A 19,269-nucleotide genomic window follows, 5' to 3' on the forward strand; every position below is an offset into this window, starting at 1 on the left:
TTAGCTTGGAACAGGCATCCCCATAAAAATCGTAACATGACTCTGATTCCGAACCATGCCCAGTCAACCAGTTTTCGATTAGGTTGGCATGGAATCTTGTCAGCGCTGGTCAAGTCCATAAGAACGATGGCAAGCCTCCCTCTTCTAAAAAGAGCAGACTAAGACTCCTAAAATTTCAATGGCTCTTGGTGACCTCGCAGACAAACTTTATGTAAATACTACTAAAGAAATTCTCCAGAAAAAGAGCATGATCATTGCATTAGTAAATTAAAATTTATACATGATTTTTTTTTTGCGAATGACAAAAATAAAAAGGAAGTAAATCATCCTGAAAAATTTAAAACAGTTGAATGCAATAAAGTAATAAAACGATGCATAACAGCAAAATCTTTTCAGGATTATTTACTCTTAAAAATTTGGTGTAATACTTTAAGGGAGTAAAATTACAGAATCATGACATAAACATCTTTAAGGAGAAAACCAAGCATGAGATAAAGAAAAATAATTTTCAGCTTTGAAAAACAATAAAATCATTATTTTTATACATCATCTGCTTGCATTATAATACAGAGTATACGAATTTGCTTGCAATAAAACACATTATATTAATGTTAATCACAACTGTCTAATTTCATACCATAAAAAAAATATCGTTGTTAAATTTAGTATCAACAGAATCTGCAACAGTCGAAGTATCGGCATGATTGTGTATTTACATTACGTAACGAGCACCCTTTTTTTTTTCACATGCTGCAGGGACACGCAGAAAACAAAACAAAAAAAAACATAATGTTTTTCAATACTTCAAGAACGTATTCCTGTAAACATTTACACTAAACTGCCACAAACACAACGGACAAACAATGGAACACACCATATAGTTAACACTACATTTTAAGTAAAAACGCACACGAATATACATTAAAAGTTTGCTTTTTTTCTTTCGGTGACGTTAAGGATTACTCTTAAACAAACATCTTTAAGAAAAGATGCACACAACGTTCTTATTGCATTTCTGTACGTAATAAACAAAAAAATATTTTTACTTACCTTTCATGCTTGCAAAAACATGGCCGAACGGCGAGCGGGAGCTCAGAGAGACAACGCTAGTTTAGAATGCCGCGCATGAATATCTCGAAATAGAATCAAAAATTAAATTACCGTTGGAAGCTTAAATGTTTTCTTTATTTTATCCATGTTTCTTCGTTACAATGTGTTTCGAAACAAAAAGACGCGATTTTAAACCTTTCAATAATTTATTTATTTATTTCTTGCTAAGGAGTATATTTTTACGCGGAGTATCTTGATGAAGTGTAAGTGTAAAAAGGTTCGGCGTCGCATAGACGGCATGAAGTCCGTCGCCAGGACGACCCAGGGACCAGGGTAGAGGGCTGGAACCCGGGTTGAGTAAAAGGGTCCTCAAATGGTCAATGTTATGTCGTCCCACGGACTGACTAAACTGACGCTATTAGACCAAACTGGAAAAACACGGTTTTAATTAGTAATTAAACTTTTTTGAAGTAAAATATACGTTTTTCATCTATTTTCGACAATTTTATCATCTTTTGACTCGTTTTCTGCGCTAAATTTTACTAAAAATAAAATTAGAGGCGTCCTGTGGACATCATATTGAAGCGCCCTCCAGACGTCAAACATACGACCAGTATGGGACGTCTCGCCGACCAGTTCTGCTGAGTGGGTTGGAACAGCTTACCGGAAGAGGTGGTAATGAGCAAAGGAGTAGACAGTTTTAAGAGGGTCATTGATCTTCACTGGGGATTGTAAATTGACTAGGACCAGTCTAGCTGGGCCCAGAGCCTGTTGCTGGTCGTCACTTTTGTATTTGTATTTGTATTTGTATAATCCTTGAAGCATTCTTGACATTGGTGCCAAAACTCAGATGGATTTGAGCAACCACTCGTTCTAATAAAACACGATTTTAGTCACTCTTTTTTAGTCCAATATCGGCTATACATTTCTCTCCATTCACTTACGAATATTTTGTTGGTATTTTTAGAAGTAGTGTAATTAGTACTTCAATTGATTCGAGAGGAGAAGCTGTACAACAATAGTTCTATTTTTATTGCAGCTTTAGAAAGTTGAACCTGGAATGGCAACCTTCAATCTTTTTGGTTGCCAAGGTAGCGTCCGTAGTTTCGCATCGTTTACTGTTTATGTTATTTGACCGTTAAAAATTGCTCAGTTTATTTCTTCATAAGCTTTGTTCTGAAAGTTATGTTGTTTCATTAATTGGATGAAATCTGGAAATTTGTAGTTTCCCTTGTCTTCATTGGAATACTGCAATGACATTTTTAGCTGTAATGACCGCTGACGGTGGTATTCCTTTACTTACCCGTCAGACTGGAGAAGACATGAAAGCAGTTAGTAAATTTTTCTAATTCTTAGCTACTCTTTATGATATTTACACTTGATAAACGTTGCTTAGTTCTAAGTAAAATATTCTGTATGTTGTAATTATGCTACTTATAACTATGCTTTCTTTTCTTTCATTTATTTTCATCATACGTTCTTTTGCTATTTAGAAGCTACCATTTGCTTCTGTTGGATCTCTAAACGGTGTGCATATGTTTTCACGTCTACGTGGTGCTGAACTGAAACAGTGTGTGACACCTGAAGAAAAAATAGTTTGGAGAGTGTATCGTGAACGGTAAGATGGGAAACAGCGTTTATGGTTTCATTTTCGTTATTGGTACATCACTTGGCATTTTCTTAATATTGGCATTTTTTCCTTTTTATTCATTGGAACCAAGTTGGGTCACAGTTACATAGGAACTACTTGTTTGGTGCTAGCATATATTTGTTTTGACTTCTAATGGACTTTTTAGTGAAATAAACCATAACACTGGACTGAAAGCTCCCTTAAAATGGAAAATAATCCTCCAGATAATTGAAATAAGCTGTTAAAATGAAGATAATTCAACAAATTAAATATATGCTATTAAAGAACATTTAAAATCTCTTCCAAATAACCAATCTAATCCACTAAATCAAACAAATTTAAATGCTTAATAAGAGATGTTAAAAAAAATCAGCTAAATAAATGCATTGCATCATTAATAAATTAAAAAAAATTCATTAAAATGGAAAATTCGGAAAAGATGAGCAGCAATTGTTATTTTTCTACTTTCACCTAGTAGAAAATAAAGCAAGGCACCAAGCCAAGAGATGTACTTTTTTGTATAAAACTTATAGTTAGTTTTTTTTTACAAGGTTGCTATGACACTATAATTCAACTTCATACTCACAATACATCCAGCATGAAGTATTATTTCGATGTAACCTTCAGTTTGAAAAATAAGCTTTGTGTAATGCAATAGTTCTAAACATGCATAAGTTCATATATTTAAATATAAAAATTGAGGTCTTTATAATGTTATAAATGTTTTAATGATATTTATATTGTCAGGATCAGATTCAGTCTTCATCATACTGTCAGTATTTGCCCAAAAATTTGGAGCATGTTGGCCAGATTGTTACATTAAAGACAAACATAAATGACAACTTAAATTAGTAGTAGTATACTAAAATGTTTTCTTTATAAATACAAGATTGTACTTTATTAAATTGTAACCCTGATATCTACAACTTTGCAATTGATTCTACCCCTCCAATAAAAAATAATCAGGGTTGTAGTCTTAAAATTTTTGGTATGAAAATATTTGAATCTGTATTATGTCAGATTTTAAGAATCCCAATTCATTGCCTTTCTCTGTTGGAGTGGCTTGTTTTTGTGTAATCAATGGATATGACTATTTGCAAAAACAACTGCGTAGAATTGGAGTAAAGGATTTGCCCTGTTGTCCTCTTTGTTGCCAGGGTGAGATGGATAGTGATCATCTCAGGAGCTGCTCCATTATTTTAAAGTTTTTAAATGACAACTCTAAGGACACTAAATTTTATTAACATTATTGTTCTACTTCATCTTATTGGGCTGCTCGACAATTAATGTCAAAAATTCTGCAGACGTATGTAGGATAAAAAAAAGATTGTAAGAATATGGTTCACTTCCTCAGGGTACAAATGCTACTCATTTACAGCTAACTACCAAACGGCACGACTATGAGGGTCACAGATCAGGATAAAATTCTAGATTTAGGTCAGTTGGCACTAAATATGAACCCAGATAAAGCAGATTGACTGCATAGACCCTAGTTCGGCTGCAACGGGGTTCCAAACTTGCTGTTTGAGTCCGGAAAAGCAATGGTTTTTCCTTTAAAATTAAACTTTCTTTACCCTTTTCTTGATTTTCATTGCCGTATGTGTCAACTAAATGCATTCACAATACCCCCCTTCCCCCTCGTACTGACAAGAGAAATCAAATGTCTATGGAGGGTAGATATTGTCCCAAAGTTTCAAATTCCAATAAAGACGCCATTGCAATTCTGGAGTCCTGCAAATCAGTGTAGTTCAGACAACAAAAACTTGAGGGTCATGAATTTGGATGAATTTCTGGATTTAGATATATTTGTTCTAGATATGACCCCAGGTAAGATATATATATATATATATATATATATTTAATAAAAGTGAAGAATATTGAAAAGACCACACCAAGAGCCCATAAATGCGCAACGCAGCAAAACTAAAAAGCCAAGTAAATATAAAATTAAGCAAACAGAATTTCTAATATTAAACAAATTATAAATAATTAATGATGATAAAAAGGAAAAATGTAAACAGCTAATAAGTAGGAAAAGATAAAGTATGAATCCAGAGCTCATCAGCCGTGGAGGATTCATTAATTATGGTCAAAAGACCAAAATTATAACTATGAATTAAAAGAAACTGTACATGCTCCAGTACATGCAATATAGAGCAACAATGGGCAAAAGCACCACTTGCTAAACTAAAAACAATACACTAGAGCTCAAACCTAAAACTAAAAGCAAGGGGTTTCGCCTCGACTAATTAGGAAAACAAGTTCCGATAATTAGCCATCCACGGGACAGTTATAGGCAGGTACTGTCCCGTGGATGGCTAATTATTGGAACTTGTTTTCCTAATTAGTCAAGGCGAAACCCCTTGCTTTTAGTTTTAGGTTTGAGCTCTAGTGTATTGTTTTTAGTTTAGCAAGTGGTGCTTTTGCCCATTGTTACTCTATATTGCATGTACTGGAGCTTAAACATTATCTTTTAGTTCATAGTTAAAATTTTGGTCTTTTGACCATAATTAATGAATCCTCCATGGCTGATGAGCTCTGGATTCATATTTTATCTTTTCCTACTTATTAGCTGTTTGCAAATTTCTAAAAACTTGATGTGTTAAACATGTACACAAGTTTGGGTAGATTTAAGATGGCAATAATATTAATATTAGTAAAAAGCAGACTTAGATAAAATGAAAAGTTTCTGTGAACACAAATCCTAACTGAAAAATTATCTGCAAATAATTATTTTGCCTAACTCACCCATGAATAAAAAATTAAATTTATATTCAGATATGAAACAGACAAAAAAAAAGCTTTAAATAATTTTTTTTTTTTTTTACAATAACATATAGTTTGCTTATTTTTCACCAACTGAAGAAAACTGCCAAAACCATTATTTTTTTTTACACATGTGTTTTAAAAGGCTTTAATAGAAATAAACTGGGATTTTGAAAAAAAAATTCTGCATAGCCAAAAATTTTCTGCGAACACGTTCGCGCGTGTTTGTCAATATTATGCAAGACTGGTAAAAAGTTGGGGGGGGGGAGGAAATTCCATTAAAAATTGATTTTTGTGTTTGGCTTTAATAAATATTGCAATGCAAGTATCAATCATTTCAAATGCATGACATTCATATTATTGTCTGATGTAACTATATGATAGTTTGTACTCTTTTCAAAAGTATTTTCTTTTTGCAACATTTTATTTGGAACTAAGAGATTTATTTCCAATTTTGTGTTTGATATTATCACATAATTATACTTTATCATTAGCAAAAACTTCAAGCAATCAAGAATAAACATGTGGTAAAATATTTTATATGGCTAATTGTAATACATCATTAGCTCATATATATGAAAAAATGATGGTTATCTCAGGGATGCCCACCCCCAACAGCAAGGCTGCACATCCCCACCCCCCAAAAAAAACAAGAGTCCCCCAAAGATGAGAAAAATACTCCTTAAAACCCCTATCCCCCCCCCCCTCCGAAGTGGGCATCCCTGGTTATCTGCTATATATACTCAAGCATAAGTCGAGCCTCTACTTTCTGAAAAAATCGGGAATGTTTTACCACTAATTTTGAATGTTAACGTTATAAAAAAGAGGAAATTGAAATGTAATGCACATTTTTTTTTGTTAAAAAACGTCCGATTATTATTCTTTTGCACAAAATGGGTTTCCTTCTGTTATCGCGATTTTTGTAAAGGGTTAAATTTCACTATTACGGTTTTTTGTTACTTGTTGTTTTTATTTTGAATAAATGTCAACAAAATTCTCTGCTGTAGTCTCATTATATTATTTTTAATAAGATGAGCATTAGTTTGTGACTATCAGGAAAATTCCCGAATACGACAATTCTTGCACTTCTCACGGAGTCAGCCGTTTACTGTAATTATTTAATCTTTATTTCACATTCAGATCATGTAAAATTATAGCAGAATGTGTAAGTATTTACTTCTATAGCATCTGCTTTAAAGAGTTGGTCCGAAATCGGGAAAATGTTTGTGTTTTCGACTGTATCTTCCCCAAAAATTGCTTGTGAAAATTTTTCAGAAGTTTTGCCCCACGTATAAGTCAACCCCCTAACTTTTAATCTCATTTTTTGTATTAAATTTCTCGACTTATATACGAGTATATACGGTATTTCAAAGTAACATCACAAAACATGTAAGCGAATCCAACCTAAAAATTTTGACAAAACCATCGGCCCCAGCTGTGGTGTGGTGGTGACTGTACTAGTATGTTTAAAGTGTATCTTTGTATGTGTGTGTGTTTTGATTTTATTTTTCCTATCTGGATGAACAATTTTAACATTTGTGTTATTTTATTCTTCTAGATTAGTGTTGATTCTGATCTCAAAGAATGACGGTGGGAATGACTATCACATTTTTAATATTATGGACAATATTTTTGCTGCCATGTTGATGGTTGTTGGTATGGATTTAATTTTGAAGCAAAATGAAACTGTAAAGTTACAAAAAGCATTAACTGTAAGTTGCAATTTTTAATTTTTTTTTCGTATGCTATCTCTTTCATAAAGTAAGGTCAGCTAGATTAAATTGAGCATAAAAATTCAGCTATTTTCAGCTTTGCAAAGCTACACTTTAAAAACTGCTCAAAAAATATAGATTTTTTTTGAGATAGCTAACCTTACACTATCTGAGAGTAACTCAAATTTTTAACTTGGTTATTTTCAAATAAAAAAAAAAGACCTTTTTAAAAATTGTTTCTTTTAGGCTTGTTATTAGATCGTTTTATGGAGTAAAATGCAATATTTTTTAAAAGTCTATATAAGATAAATTGGAAAGAGATGATTCATATATTATTGAACACATGTATCTATAATTTTATCATTTAAATTGAACATAAGAAATTTTTAATGTCCGCTATATATATTAGCTTGTATATAATTTGGACCATGTTACTTTTGATTTAACTTGCACCAACAATATTTTAGAACAGTATTTCTCTACCAGTTGATATTTTATGAGATATTGAAAATAAATGAGTTTGACAGACAAAAGTTTTAACGATTCTTCTTCCATTATACTCAGGGCTGCAAAAAAAGCCAGCTTTTTCTTTGGAAAAAAAGAAAAAGGTTGGTCAACTTTTATTTAAAAAAGTTATAATAGTACTGTTAATATTATAAATACTTTTTAAAACTACATACTTTACAATTTATATTAAATACCTTCACACATTTTAATAAGGTAACCAATCTCAATTTAAGTAGTAAAACAATACCTTTGCTGAAAAAGAAAATATACTCAAAATTTCCTAATTGTTTTGAACAGCTGGCAAAATTCTTTTATTTTTGTTGCATGGTCTTCCACTCAAGCTGGAATATCATAAAAATCAAGTCTTGTAAAAGTGAAAGTACATTAGCTAACGCTTTTTGAGATTTTTTAAAATATGAGGTTACAGAGCTGTCCTCTTACTGCTGTGTTGATTGAGAGCATTTCATACAAAAAGAATGTTGACAAAAAGAAAAAAAAAAGTTGTTTCAAATATTGTTCAAGATGTGAATAATCTACAAAAAAAAAAAAAAAAAAAAAAAAAAAATCCACATGCCAATGCAACCATAATTTTGTCAACTACTGCCAGTTTTTGTAGATTTCATTTTATCCCTTGTTTTTTATTTCCCCACATCTGATCCTATAAATAAAAACTAATTTGGATAAAGAACAAATTAAAACATTTGAACCGAAAAGAAAAACCATTAAAAGCAAGGGTAGGAGTTGTCCTAAAAATCCTAAAATTTCTAATATTTTCCTTAAATTCCTAAAATTTTGAGTTTTGTCTTTAAATTCCTAAAATTTTCATTATTTATTCCCTGTTTGCGCAAAAAATAAAATTGAACCTAAAAATGAAATTTTTCATGATGATCTGCCTATATTTTAGGATACAATAAACTTTGTAGATCCAAAGAAATTTTCTGAAAAAAAAAGAGAGAAAAACGCCTGTGCTGCTGCTGCTTTTTTTCTGGAGAAGGGGAGAGGAATGCAGTTAGCCAAAACAAATGCTCAGTATAAAGCTGTTTGTTTTATATATTCTTTGTAGCTCTTGTAATCATTCCTCTCTTGCAAAAAATATATAAAGATAAAGTAATAAAGAAAATAAAAACAGCTGTGTAACAAATTTTGCACAACAAAAGTTAGAAGAAAGGAACATCATCTGGTGTTCCTAATTTTCTAATTTAAGTGTAAGCCCGAGAAGCGCCGGCTTTAGGGCCCCTAGCTTGGGGGTCCCCCGAAAATTACAAAATATATTTTTTTTTCATAATGAATGTTTTCATTTGTTTTGTGCTATGAAATTTCTTTAAATATTTTTTTTTTCTAGTTTAAGTTTAGAAATAAAATTGTTATTGCTATCAGTTTTTTTTTTTGGATTTACGCTATTTTTCTTGAGAGATGGGAACCTCTGCAGTTAAAAAAATATGTACAAAAGAGCATATCTTTTCCGTTCTTCGGTTCTGCAAATCAAGGGCGCCCCCACAGGTTTGTCGTGCTTACTGCTTGCAGTCCTAAAATTTCTAAATCAGGCCCTGCCTTTGAAACAAAATGAAAAATATGTGAACCGGGAGGGGGGGAGTATTCCTGCCTTCTCTCAAATTGCAGTTACCTGGAGAGAGGGGGGAGGAGGGGAAAAGTATCATAGATAAAATTGAAATAAAATATATACTATGTGTTGAGTATACCCAAATAAAGCACTTGGTTCAAAAACTTTATTTGGAGCAAAATTTAAATGCTTTGTCCCCAGGTGGAAAGTAATATTTATTTTTTAGTGCTTGTGTGTAGTTTGAGTATTAGTTTGTCGGTACAGTGCGAAGAGTCAGTTTGCTTTGTGTTTCTGTTCAGTGAAGTTGTATTATTTCTTGCACACATAATTGTTAAAGTACCTGGACAACCGAGCCTTGCTGGGCTTTAAAAGGTTTTTTTTTTTTTTTTTTTTTTTTTTTTGTCAACTCGTGTTTTTCTAAGGTTTGATACTTTTTCAAATATGCTTGAAAAGCATCACGTTAACAATATATTAAGGTTCTCACCAGTCGTTGGATATGCTTCGAGAAACGAGAGATATACATGTAATCATTTCATCAGCATTATAATCATTTCAGCTATAAGAAGTCTACTACTGAATATAGGCCTCCTCTCCCCCACAGTCATCCACATAGGGAAGCTCCGAGCTGGTTTTCGTATACATATTTAACGCACGGTGTTGCCAAAACTAAGACCAAACATTGCAATAATAAATATGAAAAAATTGCTAGAATTAAAAATGTGCCGCGACCATCTTATAACACTAAAAAAAACAAAGATTCTGAATGCAATTAAATCAACATTTTGCTTTAAACTATCTGTTACATTTTTGTTTCCACTATACAATTTTCCTGTCATAAATTAAAGGATTTTAAACTTTGAGCCAATTTTACTTTGGTGAAATTGGTTTTAACCCAATTCTTCTTTCCATACTATGTTGCGATTCACAATTTTATCCCAATCGAGATTTTCACTTGGAATAAGTAAGTACTTTTAGTGTAGTTGGTCACTTTACGCCAGAAAATGCTACATACAGCATGCTATCCATAAAAACTGATGATCCACAAACCACACCAACAAATTATAACAACAGTCTTAACAAAATATAAACAGTTTCAAGACATTTGTTTTTTCAAAATAAAATTTAAATGCGTGATTTAAAAAACACATAAAACTATTTGTAATGTTAAAAAGAAGATAAATAAATAAAATAAAATAAGACGGTCAAGCAATAGTTTTGCTTTAAAAAAAAAAAAAAAAAAAAACTTTACATCAAATTACATAATGCTTTTGTATTCGTTTTTAGCCAAGTGCGATTAAAATTAGCCTAAGTGGCTAATATCAGCCAAACCTGGCAACTCTAAGCAAGTTAAAAATTTTAAAGCGAGAATGGACAAATTTTCATTGTTATGGTTGCAAATCGTCTGCCTTATGTGTCAATTCACAATTTTTTTCAGGGCTGAACTCAATTAGACTTTATATTTAAAAACTCGTTTTTGTAAAAAAATCGATATAGAAAAAACGCTGCTGTAAATGAACTTAGAATGCTAAACTACAATTAACTCCAAAATTTCATCCAAATCGTTTGAGCCGTTTCCGAGATACAAAATATATACATACCCACAAGAATTGCTCGTTTAAAGATAGAAGATGTTGTCACTAACTTTTAGCTTTAAAAATGTAAATAGTTGTTTGTTTATTTAAAATGCTACAGAAAACGAAATTCTCTTCCTTGTGATTGGAAAAAGCAGACAAAAATAAATGCAAGATCAGCACATGGTGCCGTGCAGAAAAGGATGAATTTAAAGCATTTTGTTCTGTTTGTACATTATCTTTCCATATTAATAATCAAGGATTTTCACAGGTATTGTTTCATGCTGATGCCTTGGGACATACGTGGCCGCAAGTAGCTTGAAAAATCAAGTGATATTTTTAATTCCTTTCTTTTTCATCATCTATTGAAAACAAATTTATTTTGATGAAGCAATCCAAAGCTTTTGTTCCAAATTCACTCTGAGATAAAATTTCCAAAGCAGAGGTTTTCTTAGTTTTAGTTGTCGGAAAAAAAATTTTCATTTGCATCTTTACATGATATTTATCTGTTATTTACAGGAATATTTTTGATGATCCTGAGATAGCAAAAGTTATCAAATTATCTGATAAAAATTAAGTACATATTAAATTTTGGACTTACAATAACTAACTTTAAATCGCTTCTTATTTAGTTTTTCATCATTCTTTGTAGAAAGATTCTTTGATGATACAACAAGGCAAGTAAAGAAATAACTGGACAAACATTTTTTCTACTCAGAAGCAATCATGGGGTGGGGGGTGGGGGGACACCAGTTGACCTGGGCCTGAGCTTGAAGGGGGCCCAATATTTTTTTTTAACTAGGTGTTAAATATGGGGGTAAACAATATTGAGGGGGCCTGGAAAAGTCATTTGTGACTGGCCTCAAAATGTCTGTACACTCCCCTGATCCTACTGGTATGTGATATATACTTCTACTTTATAATGTGTCACTGAATTTAAGAATTAAAAATTAAATGCATTTTATTGTAGGTTTCAAGATTGAATTTGAAACTTTTTATCATCCACTATAAAAGTCAAGCTTATAAATTACATTTAAGTTAAAAAGAAACTTGATTTGTGTTGTCCTAAAAATGTCCTAAAATTTTATCAAAATTGTGTCCTAAAATTTTTGAAATCACCACTCCGAGCCCTGATTAAAAAGCTATGCTGAATTTTCTTTCAATGCTGAATACAAGTAGTAAACAAAGTTTTTTTTTTTTTTTTTAATTTATCTATTCATTTAGTGTGTATGTATGTATGTGTGTTTGTTTGTTTTGAAGAAGGCTAGTTGAATCAGAAACTGCACTCCCAGGAAGTATTTACACTATTGATGTCGACTAAAAACCAGCCTCAGTTTTTTTAAACACCTGCTACATTTATAGATTCTGGCTGTAAATATAAAATATATCATGAGGCTCTTTTATTATGAACTTAAAATTTGTCCTATAAGCATTATTAACAAAATGTTTTACTTAGCTATTCATTTGGCTATTTAATATCTTTTTGATTATTTCAATGCAAAATGTAAGGTTTTATAAGCCTCTAGTCTCTAAAATGAAGCAGTCTTATAATAATGTGAAAATGATACATTTCTTATTTCTTGTTAATAATATATTTTACTATTTTCTTTTGACATGTTGAGGCATGTTACCCTTTGATAGATCATATACTTTGCCAATCAGATGAAGAAAATTTTACCTTTGCTGATTTAACTTGCAAAACTGACTGTTTTCTAGCTCCAGATACACAAGCACTCCAGGTTAGCAATTATTACCTTAATTTCAAGCTAGACTAAAAATACTATGAAATTTAAAAGTATACAGAGTTAGTTTGACCTAATCTGCAAAATGGAAAGTGATTTTAGAAAAGCCCAAGTGGAGCATAAAAGCCCTTATCCTGTCCAATTCGTAACTGTAAACGAGTTAGGGTAGATAGAAGAAAAATGAGCCAAAAAAAAAAAAAGAATTTCTGAGAATAAGAGGGATTTCTGAAATTCCTGGGAATACTACACATGAAAAAAAGAACATATTTGAAAAGAACAGACAAAATCCTATGAAATGAACTTTTTTCACCGAGATAGTTACATTTTTCAGCAAGCTACAAACTTTGGAATATTCAAAGTATTCAAATTGAATTGGTGCCAAAAACTGTAAACGGCATTTTCTAAAACAATCCTTTGAGCTGGTCAAATCTACTAAAACTATTGTTTTTGAAAATGCCGTTTAGATTTTAGCGGCAATTCAACTTTGAGTGCTTTGACTATTTCAAAGCACAAAAAGTGTTCAAAGCTCACTGAAAAATGTAACTATCTGGATGAAAAAAGTGTCATTTTATAAGATTTTGTCCGCTATTTTGAAATATGTTCTCATTTTGTGTATAAAATTCTCAGGCATTCCAAAAAATAGTCTTAATCTCAGAAATTTGTTTTTTGGCTCATTTTTCTTCTTTCTGCTGTAACTCGGTTACAGTTACAAATTTTACACAATAATGAGTGTTTCTATGCGCCACTTGGGTTCTTCTAACACCCCCTTTTGTGTGGCAGATTAGGTCAAATTCACCCTCTATGTAGTCTGTTCGCGATAACTCGAAGTTTTCATGAAGTCCCGACCCCTTTGTCTTTAATTCCATGCTAATAATTCTCAATGTCCCAAAGTTAACTTCCTTTAACTCAACGTTTTTTCAAAGATGAATCGAAGTTTATTTTGAAAGAACGAAAAAAAGAAAAAAAAGAAACTAGTGGCTATAAGAGAAGAATTAATTCACCTTCACGTGCAATTCCTGCACAATAGACTTCTAAAGCAAGAAGAGCATCTGTTGAGTCAATGTTCCATGAAGGAATTACACTTGCGGAAATGAATTAGCTTGTTTTCTTTTGTTGTACTGTACTGTTTACATTTTGACATGTTGATGGACTACAAATTTGCTTTTAGCTGTCAAGTTGTCAAGTCAACTGACTGTACCTTTATTCAAAGGCTGACCTAAGTTAAGATGCACTCCCCTTCATTCTTTAGTTCAATCATTTGCTGCAAAGTTCCTGAGAGACAGAGTGTGTTTTCTTTATTATTAAAGCAAGTACTCTGTCAATGATATTAAAAGAAAAAGAGAAACTTCTAAAGCGGTAGAATCCATAAATCCAAATTCGAAATGAATGAAAATGTGAACCTTACCTGAAGTAGAATTAGTTGTATCAAGTGGTTCCAGCAGTATTGAAATCCAAACCATGCTTTTGATTTTTTTCCCTCAATATTTTTGATTAAACTGTGCATATTGTGCTTAAAAACTTTTTAATTCTGTAATTTTGTCTGTTATGTAATTAAAATATTCAATGGTTTTTAATATAAAAATGTCGAAAACCAAAACTAGCAGTAAGTGGACCTTCCGATAAGTCAAAGTTTTTCGTCAGTCCCTTTAGATTCAAGTTGACTATATTTCTTGAAAGAGGTTATCGGAAGTTAAGTCTTAAATAGTATATTTATATTATGATGTTTGAAACTATTTTATTTTGTTTTTTATGTACTAATATATTTCAATAAAGAGAAAAATATACCTAATTAATAATATTATGCTCTTGGCATGCAGTGCTACACTGCTGTGCAGAATTGAAAAGAAAGATTTTCATTAAGTGGATGTTGTTTATATTGATTTTCAAAAAGCTTTTGATAAGATACCGCATGTTGCTCTTCTCAGCAAATTAGCTGATATAGGAATAGGAGGAAAAACTTTACTTTGGGTTAGAAATTGGTTGACTGGAAGGAAACAAAGAGTAGTTGTGAGGGAAAATCATTCTAAATGAAATGATGTTTTAAGCGCGGTTCCTCAGGGTTCAGTTTTAGGGTCTCTCTTATTTCTTATTTTTATGAATGACATCAATGAGAATATTTCTGTGAACATGAATTGTTTTGCTGATGATGTAAAAATTATGGGGATTGTAGAAAATGAAGAATAAGTAAAATAACTTCAAGAGGATTTAAATTGTAATACTAAGTGGGCGGATAAGTGGGGTATGGCAGTTAATGTAGGGAAATGTCAAGTACTACACTTAGGTCATGGAAATAAGCGTATGAATTATTGTTTACAGTGTTTAATCATTAGTCAGGCAGAAAATGTTATGGATCTGGGTATCTTAATAAATCAGGACTTCAAGTTTAGTCAACATTGCAAGTAACAAAGCCAACAGAATGCTTGCGTTTATCAACAAATCTATTTCAAACAAATCTAAGAAGGTTCTGAATTTATATAGGAGTTTAGTAAGGCCCCATTTTTGGTGTATGCTGTGCAGTTTTGGTCGCTTTATCTGAGGAAAGATATTTGTGTATTGGAAAGTGTTCAAAGAAGGGTAACTAGACTAGTAAGGGGACTTTCAGATTTAGATTATAATACTAGACTTCTAATAAGCTTAATATGTATAGCCAAAGATAGTTCACACGCAAAGATGTTCCACTCCGGTAGAAACATATGTAACCTTCCTTTCGACCCCTGACGAAAAAGTGGTTCGACCAAGAAGCCGACATTAAGGAACAGGTTGGCGAGACAAGTTTGGGAAAAAGCGTGCTTGAATGATCGAAAAGGCACTAAATCGCCAATGCTGATGTCGCTGCATTTGCAATGCGAATCCGGAGGTGAAGATGTTTTCTCTCTTCTCTCCCCTCTGCGGAAGCGCTGAAAGGGAGGTAATTAAGCCTCATTTGTACGATGGTTCATTGCTAAAGAGTAGTAAAAAAGTCATTGTAGAATCGTCAAGCGTAAGTTATTACGTTAGCGATACGTGATTTAAAAGAATTGGGGCGAAATTAGAATGGCGCAAAAGTATGAAACGAGTAAAAATTTTGAATCCTTAAAATAAATTAATTTTGCCGGAAAAAAAAACATGCGTTGTTTTTCACTTCGAATTTTTTTTTCTTTTTGTCCTTTTTTTAAATCACAATTTGCTTAACACCAGAGCCTGTCATCAGTCGGTGGACCCTGGTATCAGATATTATAAAGAAACCGCTTGTGAACCCCCCCCCCCCTTTCACTTATTCATTTTTACGCGACATTTTTACCTCTTACATATCCCCCTCCCTCTCTTAATTCTAAAATGAGAGTACTAGTGGGTTGGTAAGATAACTTTATATCAAAAGTACTAAATAAACGATCAGCAAACTTCAACATATTAATTAATTAGCATACTAATTTACATCAGAACTAAACATCCGAAATCTAAATATTTTATTTCAGTTACTGGAAAAACCAAAACATACTTTTTCATTGTGTTCGTGTGTTTTTCACTGTGGATTTTTGCAGTCAAAACGTTCTAGACTTTTGATAAACGCTAAACACGTCTGTTATTTGTTCCCAAACGTGCTAAATACCCCTCATGTTGTTGTAAAACAATTGTTAGAAGATCTTCGAAAAAAAGTAATTCATCATTTATTGAATTACCTTCTCAATCAATTTGGCCAGCCTGAAAAATTGAGACGGATGGACATTCTCCATATCCAATTCTAAGTTCCGCAGTTCTTCTTAAAGCACGTGAATCAATTATATCACTGATATAGTAGAGATAAGCAATTTGCAATTATTCAAGATATATGCATTTTCTTAAAATCTGAGCTCCCGTTATGTGTGTGTATCTGTCTGTCGCACTCTAGGGCCAAAATGGACGGACAGCTTTATTAAAAAAAATTTTTTTTTTAAAAATCGAAAGGGGAGTTGATCGGGAGTGTTTTTAGCTAGGTTGTGTTTTTGAATGACATTAATTAACGAAGATATTAGTTAAAAACCTCTGAAATGTTTTTCGCGATTTTTGCAGTGAGAACATAGTTAAAAATTTTAAAATTTAATACCAAAATAAAGAGAAATTTTTTCCGCCTTCTGATAAAATGTGTTTGGAGCTTCTATCTTTCATAAAATTCGAATTATGACTTTTTTAATGCAGATTTTAATAACCGCTAAGCATTTATTCACGCGATTGAAAACCGAATGGGGTTGTTTCCTTCAGTCAAAAGTAATACTTTTAGTCACTAAAATTGATTGAATAAGCAAAAATAAATAAATAAATAAATAAATGACATAACCCAAAAAATTCTTTCATTTTTCCAACAGTTATTTTTTAATTAATTTTTTAATATGTCCGATTTTTCAAACAAAGCGTGGTCTTGGTGACGTCACAAATGATGCTCTTTGACGCATCTTTGTACCGCGTTTCCACGTTATGGTAATCAAGAAGCCAATTAAAATTGAGCTCTACGCTTGCTATTAACCATATCGTTGCCAATACACGTGAGTAAAGATGCGAATTAAATATTTTGCTCTGTGAATGGCAACACAGAATGGCATTTCATCATTTGTGATGTCATAAGAAATGTAAACAATGGAAGCGCACAGATTTTAGCATTTTTTTTTTAATATTAAACTTAAACAAATTATTTAAAAAATTGTCAGATCCTGTGTTTTTAAGCATGCTCTTTCAGAAAAAAATACTTTTAAAATTTTGGAAACGACCCCATTCATTGTTGACCAACAAGGGAATTAAAAGCAGTGATTTAAAGTTTTTATCTGTTGCCAGTTTCAATTTAATAGCAAAAAAAAAAAAATACTTGACTTTGATTTTAAATAATATAAGACTTTTAAAAGGATTTTCAATTTCCCCTCTTGATTCTGCAGTTGCGACTCAATCGGAGGTTTTTAAAATTTTTAATTTTATCGTTCCTTGTGAATATACGCATTTGCGTTTTATTCCGCAATTTTAACTTTAAGACAATAAAAGTCTTCAGATTTCAAGCGATAAATGTTCGCATTGTATCCTTATCAACTAGAAATCAGTCCGCAGACCTTTTCCACGACACATATATAGTGACCTTTATAACTTTTTCCTGAAAATCACCTTTTCGGACAGCGTTTTTATATGAAGAAGGTTTTTCAAAAAAGTACAGAGATAAATACACAACGTCATGTAACACTTTTAAGAGTTTTTTTTTTTTTTGAACTACTAAAGCTTAACAAAGAGTAAATATTAGGTTTATTTTGCATTCAATATCATAATGCTTCTTGAGAACACAAAAAGCGTTTCCCCAATAAGAAAAATATGCATGTTTGAACACTCAAAGCTATGATTGAAAGCTATATAATGATAAGAAATTCTCTTCATGATTTGAGCCACACTTTTCTTCGTTTGTGGTGTCATTTTCTTGGAATTTTCGAAAACTACAGGAATGCTTAAATTGTCCTTTCTGACCCAGAAAGATTATTTTGTCCTTTTGAGTGCGTTATGAAAAGTGCTTAGTATTTTTTTTTTTTTAATTCTGTTATTTAAGCACTTTTATTATACTTGGCCTGATTGTCTCGGAGAAATCTGAGGCCTGGTTTCTCTTATATCTCTGCTATTAGACTACTTAGAGACTTCGGGATTTCACTAAATGATTTGCTTAATCTTAAGGTACAACTTAGCGCTGAAAAAATAAAATTCTAAAATAAAATAATTATTTAAGTTAAGATGGAAAACCGCAAGTTTCATGTAATTTCCTCATTAAATGTTTAAATATAAAACCCATTGTTACAAATTTTGTTGCCTTTCAACACTAATGTTAAAAGCAATCATAATGAAAATTTTGAATCAAGGCTCCTCTGAAGCAATCATGAAATTAGCAAACATAAATCCTACAGAGGAACAAGGATTAAATTTTAGTGCCTACTGCTTAAAGTTTTAGACACGTACATAGGTTTTCTCCCTTTTAGTGGGGAGCATTTATATGAAAAACGTGAGGGTAAAATTATTCTATTTCTGAAATACATTTACACTAAAAAGAATAAAAGAACAGAATATTTTTAAAAATACCAAGCACTTTTCATAATGCACTCAAAAGGACAAAATAGCTTTTCTAGATCAGAATTCTTGTATTTTTCGAAAATTCTACGAAAATGACACCACAAATGAAGAAAAGTGCGGTTCTAGTCATTTCAAACCAAACTTTCCCAATAACAAAAATATGCATGTTTCAACACTCAAAGTTATGATTGAAAGCTAGATAATAATAAATCCTCTTCATGACATGAGCCGCACTTTTCTTCGTTTGTGGTGTCATTTTCAAAAACTACAGGAATTCTTAAATTGTCCTTTGTGACCCAGAAAAATTATTTTGTACTTTTTGAGTTCATTATGAAAAGTTCTTGGTATTTTTTAAAAAATTCTGTTATTTGTTTGTTTACAAAATAAGTCAATTTTTGTTCTGCGCACTTGGATCGTAATGGAAACACAATGTTGTCAGCCCCGCCTTATCTCGTAACGGATAAACGAAAACCCCGCTTATACGAATAAAATCTCCAGGAACCGAATATTTCCCAATGTTAGACATTTCGCAATGTTAGGGATCCCGCTTAATCGAACAATTTCCCCGGTTAATCGAATAATAGTGATCAGCTTTCGCATATGTTTTAGCTGAGAAAATTTTTGAATACATAAAAAATTAATTAAGAGCAATTACTGAAGCAAAAATTAAAAATTGTATTTTTCG

The 19,269-nt window shown here is 31.8% G+C and overlaps 1 protein-coding gene across 1 annotated transcript in view; it reads left to right on the plus strand.

The window, feature by feature from the left end:
- The first annotated feature begins 2,146 nt into the window (after positions 1 to 2,146).
- The window catches only part of LOC129230364 (protein fuzzy homolog), a 41,540-nt gene continuing 24,417 nt past the window's right edge, over positions 2,147 to 19,269 (plus strand). Inside the window, exons 1-4 of the mRNA XM_054864765.1 lie at positions 2,147 to 2,381; positions 2,544 to 2,668; positions 7,005 to 7,158; positions 12,420 to 12,536. Coding sequence (XP_054720740.1) covers positions 2,304 to 2,381; positions 2,544 to 2,668; positions 7,005 to 7,158; positions 12,420 to 12,536 — 474 coding nt within the window. The 5' untranslated portion in view covers positions 2,147 to 2,303. The remainder of the gene's footprint in view (positions 2,382 to 2,543; positions 2,669 to 7,004; positions 7,159 to 12,419; positions 12,537 to 19,269) is intronic.

Source organism: Uloborus diversus, chromosome 1, assembly GCF_026930045.1.
Source record: "Uloborus diversus isolate 005 chromosome 1, Udiv.v.3.1, whole genome shotgun sequence".
Lineage (NCBI taxonomy): Eukaryota > Metazoa > Arthropoda > Arachnida > Araneae > Uloboridae > Uloborus > Uloborus diversus.